The 14,938-nt window shown below is 44.7% G+C and overlaps 1 protein-coding gene across 14 annotated transcripts in view; it reads left to right on the top strand.

The window, feature by feature from the left end:
• plekha5 (pleckstrin homology domain containing, family A member 5) overlaps positions 1 to 14,938 on the top strand; it is a 460,471-nt gene that overhangs the window by 418,609 nt on the left and 26,924 nt on the right. For 12 of the 14 annotated variants that reach the window (XM_038811100.1, XM_038811097.1, XM_038811094.1 and 9 more), the window contains 2 exons: positions 7,338 to 7,462; positions 8,325 to 8,549. In XM_038811100.1, the coding sequence (XP_038667028.1) occupies positions 7,338 to 7,462; positions 8,325 to 8,549 (350 nt within the window). The remainder of the gene's footprint in view (positions 1 to 7,337; positions 7,463 to 8,324; positions 8,550 to 14,938) is intronic. The other 2 variants (XM_038811098.1, XM_038811091.1) reach the window with 1 other exon arrangement.

The following is a 14,938-nucleotide window of genomic DNA, read 5'->3' as shown; positions in this document are numbered from 1 at the left end:
TCCATAGACATTCCCCTGTCTTGTGATGATTGCGTTTGGAATTTTTCCTGGTATGATCATGTCACCTGTGGATGGAAGAGTGAACCTGCATATGGAGTTCCTTCAGAAGCAGCTTAAAATGCCCCAGTGTCAGGAAAGGAAACAGAACTGATGCCTAATGATCAGCTGTCCTCTTCTCCTGACTAATGAGGGTTGTATGTTAGAAATGTGGAGAAATAGGAGAACTGTGTTACTAAATCCTCACAGGTCGGATCACTTACTTAAAGTCAGAAAGAAAAATGCAATTCCTGACAAGAAACCAGTATGGGATTAGCCTTTGTATCACTAGTAAGGATAATCCAATGGACAAGAAGGAACAAATCCAAGTGTAAAAATCAGGCTTCTGATTTATTTAAGTTGAATTTCCAACACATTTACTAGCTAATAATGAATCAAAAATAACACCTTTTGTGTTTTTCTTGCCATACCATTCTCTTCCTGTAACCAAATTAAGCAGATGAGACAAAACTATGCCATTTGAATCTGTGAGATACCAAGGAGACAGCTCTCTGCTGATTCAAACCAAGGTCCCTTCTGTCCTGAGACATACCACCTCTGAATTGATAAAAAGGTGTCTGCATGCCTCTGCACTGTGTAATAATAAATAAGATAAACTTCCAATGTGCCTGAACATTTCAGCCTTCATTATTATTTTTTGAAATTCACCGTGGTTAGTTTTATTTTATATTCATTCATTTGATGTGAGTATTGCGGGCAAGGCCAGCATTTATTGCCCATCCCTCTTTGCCCTCGAGAAGGTTAAGGTAAGTTGCTGCCTTAAAACACTGCAGTCCAAGTAGTGTAGGTACACCCACAGTGCTGGTAGGAAGGAAATTGCCGTTTTTTTGGAACTAGTGACAGTAAAGGAATGGCAATAGAGTTCCAAGTTCGAATGATGTGCAAACTGGAGGGAGACGTGCAGGTAGTAGTGTTCTTATATCTTTGGGCCGAAGGTGGTAGAGTTCATGAGTTTGCAAGAGGCTGCCAAAGGAGTCCTGTCAAGTTACTGCTGTGGATCTTGTACCATCTTGTGAATGATACACACTATTGCTGTGTTGGGCGAGTGATGGAGGGAATGAATGTTTAGGTGGTGGGTGGATGAAACGCCCAATCAAGCAGGTTGCTTTGCTCTGAATGGTGTAGAGCTTCTTGAACGTAGGAGCTGCCCCCATCCAGACAAGTGGAGAATATTCCAGCACATTCAAGATTTGTGTCGTGTTGATGGTGAACAGACTTTGGGAGTCAGGAGATGAATTACTTGCCTCAGAATTTACAACTACTGACCAGCTTTTGAAACCACAGTATTTATGGCTAGTCATATTCTGTTCATTGGTCACCCCCAGGATGTTGATTATAAGGGTTTTAGCCATGGTAATGTCATTGAACATCTAGGGGAGATGGTGAGATTCACTCTTCCAGTGCCTGCCATTTGTTTGGAATGGATATTACTTGCCACTTTCAGCCCAAGCCTGAATATTATCCAAACCTTGATGCCCGTGGGCACGAACTGCTTCAGGATCTCAAGGAGTTGCAAAATATACTGAACATTCTACAATTATCAGTGAAAATCTCCACTTCTGACCTTACGACAGAGGGAAGATCATTGATAAGGCAACTGAAGATGTTTAGACCTAGGACACTACTCTGAGGAACTCCTGGCATGGTGTCCTGGACTGAGGTGATCGGTTTTCGCAACCACAGAGATATGCCTTTATGCTAGGTATGACTCCAACCAGTTCAGAGTTTTCCCCCTGATTCTTCAGTTTTGCTTGGACTCCTTGATGCCAACCTTGATCCGATGATGTCTTGCTGTCAAGGGAAGTCACCCTCACTTCACCCCTGGAATTCAGCTCTTTTGTCCAGGATTGGTCCCAGACTATAATGAGGATTGGAGCCAGGTGGCCCTGGTAGAAGATACTGAGCATAAATTATTGCTGAGTAAGTGCCATAAGATAGCACTGACACCTTCCATCACTTTTCTAATGATTGAGGGTCGACTGAATGAGAGATAACTTGGTTGTTTGGATTTGTTGTACATTTTGTGGACAGGACATAGCTGGACAATTTTTGCATTGTTCAATAGATGTTTTTTTATTCATTCATGGGATGTGGGCATTGCTGGCTGTTCCAGCATTTATTACCAGGGTCACCTGTGGACCAGACAAGGTATGGATGGCAGATTTCCTTCCCTTAAAATACATTAGTGAACCAGGTGGGTTTTTACCTGTACAACAATTGACAATGGTTTCATGGTCATCATTAATTTTAATTGAATTCAGATTTCATCATCTGCCCATCTGCCGTGGTGGGATTTGAACCCCGGTCCCCAGAACATTACCCTAGGTCTCTGGATGACTAATCCAGTGAGAGTACTACTCCGCCATCGCCTCCCCAATAAATAAACGCTAATGTTGCAGCTGTAATGAAACAACGTTGCACAGACCATAGCTAGTTCTGGATCATATGTCTTCAGAATTTGATGAGAGCTTTTCCCTTTGCTGCATCTGTTGACTTCAACTATTCCTTAACAACTCGTGGAATGAATCAAATTGATTGAAAACTGGCATCTGTGATGCTGGATAATCCAATTAGAACTTGTGGCTGAAGATGCTTGCAAATTCTTCAGCCTCGTCTTTTATACTGGGCTCCCTTATGTTTGAGGTTGAAAATGTTTGTGACGCCTCCTCCTCCAGTTGGTTGTTTATCTGTTTGTCACCATTCATGATTGGATGTGGAAGGTCTGTAGAACATGGATCCAACCCATTGGTTATAGGGATCGCTCTGCTCTGTAGAATGCTGCTTCTTTTGATTAAGGTGCATGTAGCATCATTAGCTTCTCAGTTTTAGGTATGCCTAGTGCTGCTCCCATAGGTCAATGTAATGTATCTGGTATGTGGGTGAAGCGAGATATCATGCTTCGTGCTTCTAGTTTGCTTCCTATTTTCAGCAAAATAGCTCCATTGTCTTGTGGACACCTCAGTAGAGCTGAAGGCTAATGGAGTAACATCTGACAAAACATCTGGAATGGAGCCAAAAGGTGGACTGATGTCCAATATGTTATAACACTTTTCAAGAAATTTTTGCAACCATACTAAATGTAGTGCTGTACATTCATTTGAACCAGACCTTGGAGGTCAAGAAGGGTACCCTGACATTTGGGCAGCCAGGATTTCCATACATTTTCTGCAGCTTGTGTGATGGAGAGGAATTTAGCATTTTGCAAAACTGCAAACATGGGAGACAGCAGTTACAAGTGATAAGTACAACACATTTAGTATAATGAACAGGTGCTATGGGACTTTTTTTTACAGTGGAAGGAATCATCACATTCAGCTGGTCAACATGAGGCAGGTAGCCCCCAACTAATAAGGTGCTGTCCTTTAAAACTAAATATTGAAGAATCAAGCGGAGGAAGGTGATATAAACTAAAGGGACAAGGCAAGTGAGCAAGATAGCAATAAGGGAATTGATAATCTGACTGTGGCAGGAAGGGACAGGGTGTACATACTCAAGAGTGCACCCACCAGTTGATAAGGTTAGAAGGTTGCAAAAATAATAACACCGAATTAAAGGCACTCATTGTGAATGCTGTGTGCATTCAGAAACGGTAGATGATTTGGCAGCACAAATGGAAACACATAGAAGCTATGATCCGATTGCTGCATGGTAGCACAGTGGTTAGCACTGTTGCTTCAGAGCGTCAGAGTCCTGGGTTCGATTCCCGCTTGGGTCACTGTCTGTGCGGAGTCTGCACATTCTCCCCGTGTCTGCATGGGTTTCCTCCGGGTGCTCCGCTTTCCTCCCACAAGTCCCAAAAGACGTGCTTGTTAGACAAATTGGACATTCTGAATTCTCCCTCAGTGTACCAAAAAAGCACTAGTGTGGCGACAAGGGGCTTTTCACAGTAACTTCATTGCAGTGTTAATGTAAGACTACTTATGACAATAAGAAAGTATTATTATCAAGATGTGGCTGCAGTGACCAAAGCTGGGAACAGAATGATAGGCAGAAGGAAAAGGAGGTGGGGGTAGTTGTCAATAAAGGATGAGATCAGCACATTAATGAGAAGGGATCTTAGATGTAGGATCAGTTTGGGTGGAACTAAGCAGCAAGGAGAAAATATTAGTGGGTGTTATTATTAGGTCACCAATCAGAAATTAAAGGTGCATGTGACATGGGCAATACAATAATCATGAGGGGGAATTTTAATCCAGATATAAACTGGCTAAACCTATTTTGCACTAATGCTGTGGGGAATAATTCCTGGTACATATAAAGGATGGTTTGTTTGAACAATATGTTGAGGAACCAGCAGGAGAATGGATTATTTTAGATCTAGTCTTATGTAATGAGAAATGGCTTATTAATAATCTTAGTGTAAAGGAGCCTCCAGAAAAGAATGACCACAAAATGATAGAAGGTTACCTTATTTGAAAGTGATGTAGTTCAATCCTAAACTAGTGAATTTAATCCATGCTTGTCCAACCTCTGGTCCACGGGCTGAATATGGTCCCTCAGGTATTTCAGTCCGGCCTGCCACATCTTTGAGCTTGACCATTGAAGATTTCATGGTCAGAATTTTGAAAAATGCTGCGTGCCTGCTCATCCAATGACAGCTGTTTTTTTTCCATACATTAGCTGCTCAACAAGTCCCACTTAATGGCCACTTCTCACCCAGCTTGAAGCTGGCGGGCAGATGTTATCTCAAGGAGGAATCACATCAATAAAGATAGTTGGATCTTGGGCGGGAGGTGGGTGTGGGTGCACCTCCATCAGAAGCCTCTGGAACAGCCCTCCCTTAAAACCTAATGACCTCCAGACCTCCCTCATTGCCTCTCCCCAGCCTATCTCCCAAGATCCAATCACATCCATCGCAGATTGCCCAGGTGTTCCCTATCCTCTTGCCCTGGGTACCTACCACTTACTTTGTATTCCAGTTCCAGGACTTTGTGCTGAGCAGCTCTAGCAGTACCCCTTCCAGCCACTGTAGCGCTGTGCTTGGAGGGACTGTCAAACTGGCTGGCAGCTCTCCCAGGTGGGACTTTCTGCTGAGTGAGGGGCAGAAGTCCCACCTGCTGTCAATCAACGCTCATTGGCACGTAAAATGGCATTCAGGCTATTGGAGTCAACGCAATGTGGAAATTTAGGTCTATGTTTTTCATGCACTCCTGTACAGCAATGAGACCTGGACAACATTTGTTAGGCAGGAAAAAAAGCCGAACAGCTTCCATCTTCACTGTCTCAAATATATCCTCAGTATGTCTTGGTGAGACAAGGTCCCCAACTCAGAGGTCCTCGAGGTAACACAATAAGAACTAAAAAGCAAATCATGATTTCTTCAACTCCAACTTTATTGTGTTCAACAATCACTTCTCAACAACTCCACAGTGCCACCTATCCCTTTTGCAATCAATCAAACAATAAGTGTGTGGTTTTTAAACAATTAAAAGACCAATTCTAACTTAAGCACTGGGGAACATTAACTCATTCCTAACACTGGAGCTTGCTAATTCTGATAGCATACAATCATTATTAAGCCAACAATATCTGCGCCTGCTTGGTCATATTCAAGGGTGGTTGATGGCCATATGTCCAAAGAGCCCCTTTACAGTGTGCAGGCCACAAAGTCACGACTTGCTAGACATCCTCACCGCTGCTACAAGGTCACCTGCTTGCCAGATATGAAGATGGAAGACATTGACACACAGTGGGTAACAATTACTAATGGCCAAGATTTCTAGAGGCTGACTATTTGGAGAGGCATCAGAAGAAGCGAGGAGAAATGGAAAGCTGAGGTGGCTGAGAAGAGGGCCCACAGACAACAAAAAGGCAAACAAATCCTGCATAGCTCACTGAATTCACCTTCAGCAAGTGCGGAAGAGACTGCCAGAATAGGACTTCCATCACACCTGGTGATGTTTAGCAGAGATTTCCACCAATGCACAAACTATTGCCTCACTGTCATAGTGGCTATCATAGGGCCCTGCTCCTGGCATGCTGTCCTGCATTTATATTGAACCAGGGTTGGTTCCCTTGAGTTGAGGGTAATAGTAGAGTGAGGGATATGCCAGGCCAAGAAGTTGTAGATTATTGTTAAATATAATTCTGCTGTTGTTGATGCCCCATCTCATAGATGCCCAGTTTTGACTGCTAGATCTATTCTGAATCTAACCCATTTTACAGTGGTAATTCCACACAGTACAATGGAGGGTGTCTTGAGTGTAAAGACAGGACTTTATCTCCACAGGACTGTGCAGTGATCACTCCAACCAATGCTTTCATGAATCTGTGATTGGAAACTTGATGGAGTTGGTCCTCTCAACACCTACTGCAAGCCAAGTCTTGCAAATAAGTCTTTCAGAACTCAGATGGGTCAGTAGTGGTATTATTGAGCCACTCTTGGTGATGGATATTGAAGTCCCCACCCAGACATGCTAGTCCAGTATCTTTTCTTCAAAGTTCTGCCTAATGTGTCCCACTTCCAAAACAGTCCAGCAACACTCGAGGATAAATTTTCTCAGTTTCAACTTAGCTCAATAGGTTGCATTGTCATCTTTAAATCAGCTGGTTATGGATTCAAATCCAATTTCAAGACTCGATTACAGTCTGGCTTCAATGTATTGCTGAGAGAGTGCTGCAATGTCAGAGGTTCTGTCAGTGGATGAAATGTTTAACTGGCAGCATGTTTGCCTGCCCAGGTTGACTTTTAAAAATCCCTTGATTATTAAAGCTTTATGTAGAACCAATAGAGTTTTTGCGATGGTACATCTTAATTTCACAAGACAGAAAAATGCCCGAGAAGTCCACCATTCTGAGCACTTCACCCAAAATTTAATTAGAGCAAGTTCAGATTCATAAAATACACCACAGACCATTTGTTGAATTTCTTGTACATTTTCTAGGAAATTGATAACTCGACCCAATAAAGGTTTATAAAATATCTGATTATCTCATTGCACTCAGAAAGCCTGTGCAATGAAGAGGCTCAACATTAAAATGCTGTGTTTTATCTATGATTCAATGAGCAAGTTTCCAGTTGCAATAGTGTTTGTGAAATAAAAGTACATCTTCTAACTCATAACGTTTTTAAAAATAAGACACAAGCAAATACATGAAATGTCCTATTTTAAGCTGTTGCTTTTTTTAATTTGTTGGTTTCAGGTTGCTGGTGTAATTTTGCAGCATGATGAATGTAAACTTATTATTACGTACATTTTATATTCAGTATGTTGCATGAGATGGACAGACGAGGTTTTTTTGAAAGCTGTTTATTTAACAGAACTTTCACACATTTGCAGGTTTGTCTTTTCCAGTTGGTATAGTCCCTCCTAGAAGCAAATCCCCAATGCCTGAATCTTCTACAATTGCATCTTACGTTACATTAAGAAAGCATAGAAAGATGGATGGAGCTGCACCTCACGTGGTATGTATAAGGAGACTACTGTATCAATAATGTAAACTGAAGTATAGCACCCTTAAAATTTAGTGCAACTTGCAGATACTTTTTTTAAATTTACAAATGGAATCTATAATTCTTTGAGGGAAAGTAACATTTTTAAAGTTCTTCAACTTGTACTGAGAACCATATGGCTTTTGTAATTTTTATCGTTCACAATTCTTTTTTTTAATAAATTTAGAGCACCCAATTAAGTTTTTCTAATTAAGGGGCAATTTAGCATAGATAATCCACCTACCCTGCACATCTTTGGGTTGTGGGGGCGAAACCCACGCAAACATGGGGAGCATGTGCAAACTCCACAAAGACTCAGAGCCAGGATCGAATCTGGAACCTCGCCGCCATGAGGCAGCAGTGCTAACCCACCGTGCTGCCATGCTGCCCTCTCATTCACAATTCTGAAAAGTTTTTATGCATGCTCCAATGTTAACTGGAATGGGGAAACTAAATTCTTCTGTTATAGCTCATCCCCTGTCTGACTTTCATTTTCTCAATCTTCAAAGTAAAAACTCTTGTTTCGTCCCTAATTTAAAGCTTTGAGACTTCTTATGAAGAGTGTTGTACGAACTGTTAGTCACTGACAATTTCTGTGCACTTAATAAATCTGGTGAGTATGAATAAACAACATATGCTCTGGTAGCTCAAAACCTACACGATTGGTGTCCTGCAGCACAGCTAAAAGGCTGGGCTAGGAGCAAGGCATGCTGATTTTCAGAACATAATGAAAATGGGTGAAAAGTAGAAGCCACTGAAAGTAAGGATTTACTTATTTCTTTCCCATCAATCAAACCGCCAATTTGTTAAATGTGATTAAATGCTATTATTACAGGAAAGACCCAGGAGTGCAGTTGAGCAGCTTTTCCTGGCAGAAGGTCCACGACCTCGAATGAGTGTTGAGGAGCAGCTTGAAAGGATAAAACGTCATCAGCAAGCTTCTCTAAAAGATAAAAGGAAAGGATTGAGTTTGATAACTCTGCAAGATCAGTCACCAGCAAAGAGCCTTTCAAGGGAAAAGAACCAGACAAAGCCAATTCATTCCGGAGACAAGTATTCGGTATGTTCAATAATTGCATTTGAGCAGATTATTTTGGGAGGGGTGTGTGTGTGGATCAGGGGCAAAGAATATACTGGAAATGTCACCCTTTCGCTTTTTTATGAAAGCACAAATAAATAGCAGAATATTTTATCCAGTTTATAAGAGAAAATATATTTTTTTAATTTAAAATTTTGTACATGAGAAAGATCCTTACACTCATCTGCAAGTTACTGACAAATCAATTGAATCACTCCACTGTTCAATATATCAGTTCTGGTCAGAATCTGAAAAGTAGATCAGGATGTTTCGCCCAAGCATGTTTCTCTCACATGCGCATCATGTGATTTTATGCAGATTCTGATTTTATGCAGATGCACGCGTAGATTTAACTTGATCAATTGGTGACCACCTTCTTTGAGGATGAAATGGGGAGTCATGTAAATGTATCTCATTGGAGCCAAAGTGTTCTGGGGTGAGAAGCATTATGATGACAATTGCGGAGTGAGTTAAACCTTTGTAATAAAGTCAGTCAATTAATCCAAGAACCAGGCAATTCACAGTCATGTATTGTTGGTGACTGATTGACCAGTAAATTTGACTTAGTAGTGGTACTTGAAGGGGTAGACTTGACACAGGCAGCTGCAATTCCTCCCATTTGTCTCCAGGTGCATGCCAGTATCCTGGTGGGAAGATTGGTCATGGCTGGACAAGTTTTACCTTTTATCTGTGCTCTGTGTAGGTAAAGCACATGGTATGAACTGTTTAGACTTGTAGACAGTGGCGGACTGGCCAGGGTGTCAGCTTGCCCGATGGCAAGTGGGCCCCTGATGAAATGGGCCCCCTATAATGATAATTAAATGATAGCATTGTAGTTGTGGGTGGTCCCCCTTTGTCTCCTGGCAACCAATATTTTTAGACCCTGTCCGCCACTGCTTGTAGACATATACACATATGGGAATTTCTAAACTTTGTCAGTGCTAATCAGTGCCTAAGCTCTCTGGAAATCGGTAAACAGTGTTTGAAGAACATAACATCCACCTCGAGTTTTACAGTAGGTTGTTTGGGAGACTCTTGACTGACTCAAAAGAAAAGTGACTTGGCTTTGTTGAGTCTGAATGAGCAATGCAAAATTTTAGGACATTGAAAAGGTCATTAGAATTTTAGGATATTGAAACGGCCATTATAAACTTTGGTGTTTGACAGTAATTTTAAATTGGTTTTGGATGTCCATTTGAATGTGCCAGTGGGTGTGTTATTTAATACCTGAATTTGTCACATTGCCAGTGCCCTTAATGACTCGGACATTACGTCGTTGAGCCATTCTTAATTTTGGGAATTAATTCAGATCCAGTTTCTTACCTGTAAATCGTGACTTTTGGCCATGGACATTTTGTTTTGATTAACATCAAATCTTCAGGCATGATTAGTAGGGTTAGGTCTGTCATTGTATAACGCTGGCATAAACTCATGGGGATAATTCTGACACTGTATAATATTGAGGTGCATGATGAACAAACATTCCACATATTTGTCACGTTCCTTACTCATTTCCAAAGAGACTGAATGATCTTAACTTGGAATGACCCCTTTACAATGTGTTTTTTCTGAAGTATGGTGAGTGAAAGTAGAGTTTGGTGACCGGAGAATCAGCGCCATTGCTGCCGGCGGGGCGCCGGTCAAGCGGCCTCTCCGGCGATTCTCCGCGCAGGATGGGCCGAGTGACCGCCGAGATAGCCCGAGTCCCGCCGGTGCCATTCACATGTGGTCTTCCCCGGCGGGACCTCGCCGTCCACCCTGCGGCCTGGTGGGGGGGAAGGGGGGAACTGACCCCGGGAGGGGCCTTCACTGTGGCCTGGCCCGCGATCGGGGCCTACCGATTGGCAGGCCGAGCTCTCCTAGAGGGGCCTCTTTTACTCCCCGCCAGCCCCTGTAGCTCTCCGCCATGTTGCGTCAGGGCCGGTGCGGAGAAGGAAGCTACCGCGCATGCGTGAGTTCACGCTGGTCGCAGCGCGCACGCACAAATTCGTGCCGGCTGCAGCTTGCATGCGCAGACCCATGGCGCCCGTTTGACGCCGGTATCAGCTGCTGAAGCTGCGTGAGTTACTCCAGTGCTGTGTTGGCCCCCTGTAGGGCTCAGGATCACTGCTTCTGGGGGCCTGTTGATGCCGCCGTAAAACTCAACAGCGTTTACAACAGCATTAACACTTAGCCTCAGGATCAAAGAATCCCGCCCAAGGCTCCTTCTAATTAAAAACTTTACAGATACTTCTGAAGTAAGGATTAGTAACTCTGAATTTTGGTAATTCATCCAAAGCAAAACACTTGGAAGACTGTCTCTCAGAATTTGTCACACTGCAAGGTGATCTTTTAATCTCTGCAACTGGAATTTTGTGACTGGAACAATTGACAAGTTTCATTTTGGCAAGTAAGGGCTAGTCTGTAAAGGATGAAAGAGAACTGATCACTGGAATTCATGTCTGGCCAGAGTGTAAGGAACCTCTTTTAAATCCTTGTCAGATCCTGGTTTCCCTTTTTAATTCCTGTCTTGCTGGCTGCTTTTAAACTATAGACTTTTCTCCCCCACCCCACTGCAAGCTGCTATTCGAACTGATCCAAGGGTATTCCCTGCCATTCAGTGTGCTGTGTGGAAGGGTCCAGTGATGTCATTTTGATGGACTTGGCCAACAGCCAAATGGCTCTTCTGGAATTCCAGGTCTGTTCGATTCTCAATTGTTAGTGATGGAGACTTTCAGAAGCTTGTGCTTTCAGCCTCTGCGTAGACCTAGAAGGCAACACACAACAAGACTGGAGTCTCTCTATCACCTCTAGGCCTAGTGATTTTAAAAATGCTTCCGACCAGCCTGTGAAAGTTCCTCTGAAAACTAAAGCAGATCTCTCTCAACTGGGGACTGGTGACTAAATATCTTCCTCTTTCTGAACAACATGGAAGCTGTTGGCAAGTAGTCATTTCTCTTCTAATTAGGTAACTGCGAGGCCAGAGCTCTGAATTCTCTCTCACCTGTTGGATTCTTCCTGAGGGTTCAGGATAAAAAGAGGGGCTGTTTGCAAACCCATTTATAACCCTCATGTTGAGAACTATAAATTTAGTTCAGTGAGGCTGATCGTCCATCTGGTGGACGCAAGTTAGAATTGCACCGACCTGAAGGGAATCGTCAGTGTGAAAGCCCATGTAAGTGGAAGTGAGGGTGACTCCAGAGGAAGCCTTACAGCCTGAGAGTTCTAACTAAACGATCGAAACCAACCGATGGTTTGCAACATCTCGCATTGGGGGAAGGTCATCACGTACAAAGACCACAACCTCAGCAACGAAGAAATGCATCTTTCCTTCACAATTTAACAATTTAATCCCTGCTAGTTGAACCATTCCCCCTTCTCTCTCCCCCTCTCCCCCAACTGTGTGTCTGCCTTGTGTGTGTCTGGGTAGAGAGTGGGATGGGGTTAGGGGAATAATTAGGTTAGCAAACCATAGTTCTATGTCTTTTGCCATTACATGTTTATCTCTTCTCTTGTTGGAAATAAATAGTTCTTCTGCATTTTACTTACAAATCTGGTGCCTGTAAGTAATTGGTGCAGTCGAGGATCAAATCTGAATATTTTCTTACTTTTTAATATCAGCTTTTCTTGTATGAAAAATTAAATATTTGGGGGGCGATTCTCCGCCGCCCACGCCGGGTGGGAGAATAGCGGGAGGGCCTCCCGACATTTTTCACGCCCTCCCGCTATTCTCCTCCCCACGCCCGACCCAAAAACGGCGAGCGGCGATTCTCCGAGGCCGAGCGGCCGGGCCTTCACGCCCGTTTCAACACGGCAGCAAACACACCTTCTCGCTGCCGTCGTGAAACGGGCGCCAGATGCCCGTTGGGCCATCTGGGGGCCCGATTGGCACGGCTGTGCCAAGGGGGCCGTGCGGACGCACTCTTTTCCCTCCGCCGCCCCGCAAGATCAAGCCGCCACGTCTTCCGGGGCGGCTGAGGGAAAAGACGCCAACTGCGCATGCGCGGTGGACGTCATTGGTCGCGTCAGCCAGCGTGACGCTTGACGGCCGTGACGCACGGGGCCGTGCTCCTAGCCCCGCCCGGGGGGGGCAGAATCGGCCCCGGAAGTGGGCGTGAAGGCTGCCATGGGTCACGGCCTGTCCCACGGCAGCCTTTACGATTCTCCGCATTTGCAGAGAATCTCGCCATTGGTGTAGCTGAAATTGTTAAATAAAATTTCAACATCCAAATCACTGGATAACACTTGCGCTGAAATATTTTTTCAATAATTTACTTTGAGATGAAAACAGAAGTGCTTAAAGTCCTTGGACAAGATTTTGTTCCCATGACTGGAGTTCCTCTCAACGGTTGGAGAACAGTCGGAAGCCCCGCATCGCGGGCGCGATTCTCCGCTCCCCATGCCGGTTGGGAGAATCGCGGCAGGGTTGGGCGAATCACGACGCGCCGCCCTGGCACCCCCCACGATTCTTCCACCCCCTGCTCGGAGAATCGCCGCTCGCCGTTTTTCACGGCGACCAGCGATTCTCCAGTCCGGATGGGCCGAGTGGCCTGACGTTCCCGACCTGTTCACGCCGGCGGCAACCACACCTGGTCGCTGCCAGCGTGAACATGGCGCCAAAGGCTTGTTTGTGGCTTGTGGGGGACGGAGAGGGGAGTGAGCACCACGGCCGTGCTCGGGAGGGGACTGGCCCGCGATCGGTGCCCACCAATCGTCGGGCCGCCGAGGCCAAGGCCGCCCCGCAAGATCAAGCCGTCACGTCTTGCGGGGCAGCGGAGGGGAAGCCGGCCAACCTCCGCATGCGCGGCTGACGTCATTAGGCGCGCCAGCTGCGTCATTCTCGGCGGGCTGAGATTTGCGACACGCCGCTCCTAGCCCCCTGGGGGGGTGAATAGGGTGCGAGGAGCGGCCTCCGACTCCGGCGTGAAACTCGGCCGAATTCACGACGGCCTTCCCGATGCCGCACGGGAGCGGAGAATCGTGCCCCGCTTCTTTGAGATCGGCCCAGTGTTATTTAAGAACTGGCCAACAATGTGCCCTCCACTAGATTTAGCTCCCCAAAAGCTCCCAGCCATAAGACCACAAGACATAGGGGCAGAATTAGGCCATTCGGTCCATCGAGTCTGCTCTGCCATTCGCTCATTGCTGATATGTTTCTCATCCCCATTCTCTTGCCTTCTCCTCCAAACCCCTGATCCTCTTATTAATCAAGAACCTATCCATCTCTGTCATAAAGACACTTGGTGACTTGGCCTCCACAGCCTTCTGTGGCAAAGAATTCCACAGATTCATCACCCTCTGGCTGAAGCAATTCCTCCTCATCTCTGTTTTAAAGGATCATCCAGCCAGTCAGAAGCCATTCTTGGTGGCGCCACTGGGAATGGAGGTGCTACCAGTAATGCTCCAAGAGGAGGTGTGAATGGCAGAATCATGAATAGTTGCCATCCAAAAGCTAGCAAAACAAAGAAAAAACCAAATTTGCAAAGAAAAAGAAAGCAAAATGGAGCAGAGGTCACAATCTAAAATTGTTGAACTCAGTGTTGAGACCAGAGGGCTGGAAAGTGCTCAGCTGAAAGATTAGGTTCTGTTTCACAAGCTGCTGTTGAGCTTAATTGGAAGAGTGCAGGAAGCCGAGGACAGAAAGGCTACAGTAGGAGTAAGGTGGTGTTTTAATATGACAAATTACCAGAAAGTCAGAGTTCACACTTGTGTGGACAGAAGTGTTTCTCAAAGTGGTCACTGTCACCTGACCTGCATTTGGTCTCACCAGTGTAGAAGAGACCACATTGTACAAAACTAATACAGGATAATTACATTGAAAAATGTACAAGTAGATTGCTGTTTTACCTGGAAGTAGTGGTTGAGACATTGGATGGTGAGAAGGAAAGAGGGAAAAGGGCAGGTGTTGGATATCCTGTCCTTGAGTGAAAAGTTGTCAAGAGAAGGGGAGGGGGTGTTGGGTGTGTCTGAGAAGTGGACCACGGTATCAGAGAGCAAACGGTTCCATGGACTAGTATAGTGAGACAGAGAAGTCAAGGAAGGGAAAAATATCTGAGACAGATCAGTTGAAGGCAAGAGAAGAATGGAAATTGGAAGCTAAGTTGATAACACCTTCCAGTTAAGGATGCGGGCAGGAGATAGCAATGATATAGTCATCAATGTATCATAAAGAGGGATGAGGTTGGGGGACCCGAGCAAAACTAGAACATAAAATGTTTCACATATCCCACAAAAAGGTAGGCATAGCTGGGGCCCATGTGGTATTAATATCAACATATTTTATTTAGAGGGCGTATTGGAATTGAATGCGAGAACAAGTTTAGTTTGACAGAGGAAGCTCGTCAAGTATGGGGATGGGTTGTGTTGCTCGTTCTGGGTGAGTGTGCTTAACA

Source organism: Scyliorhinus canicula, chromosome 11 (genome assembly GCF_902713615.1).
Source record: "Scyliorhinus canicula chromosome 11, sScyCan1.1, whole genome shotgun sequence".
NCBI lineage: Eukaryota > Metazoa > Chordata > Chondrichthyes > Carcharhiniformes > Scyliorhinidae > Scyliorhinus > Scyliorhinus canicula.
This window is presented reverse-complemented; position numbering and strand designations above follow the sequence as displayed.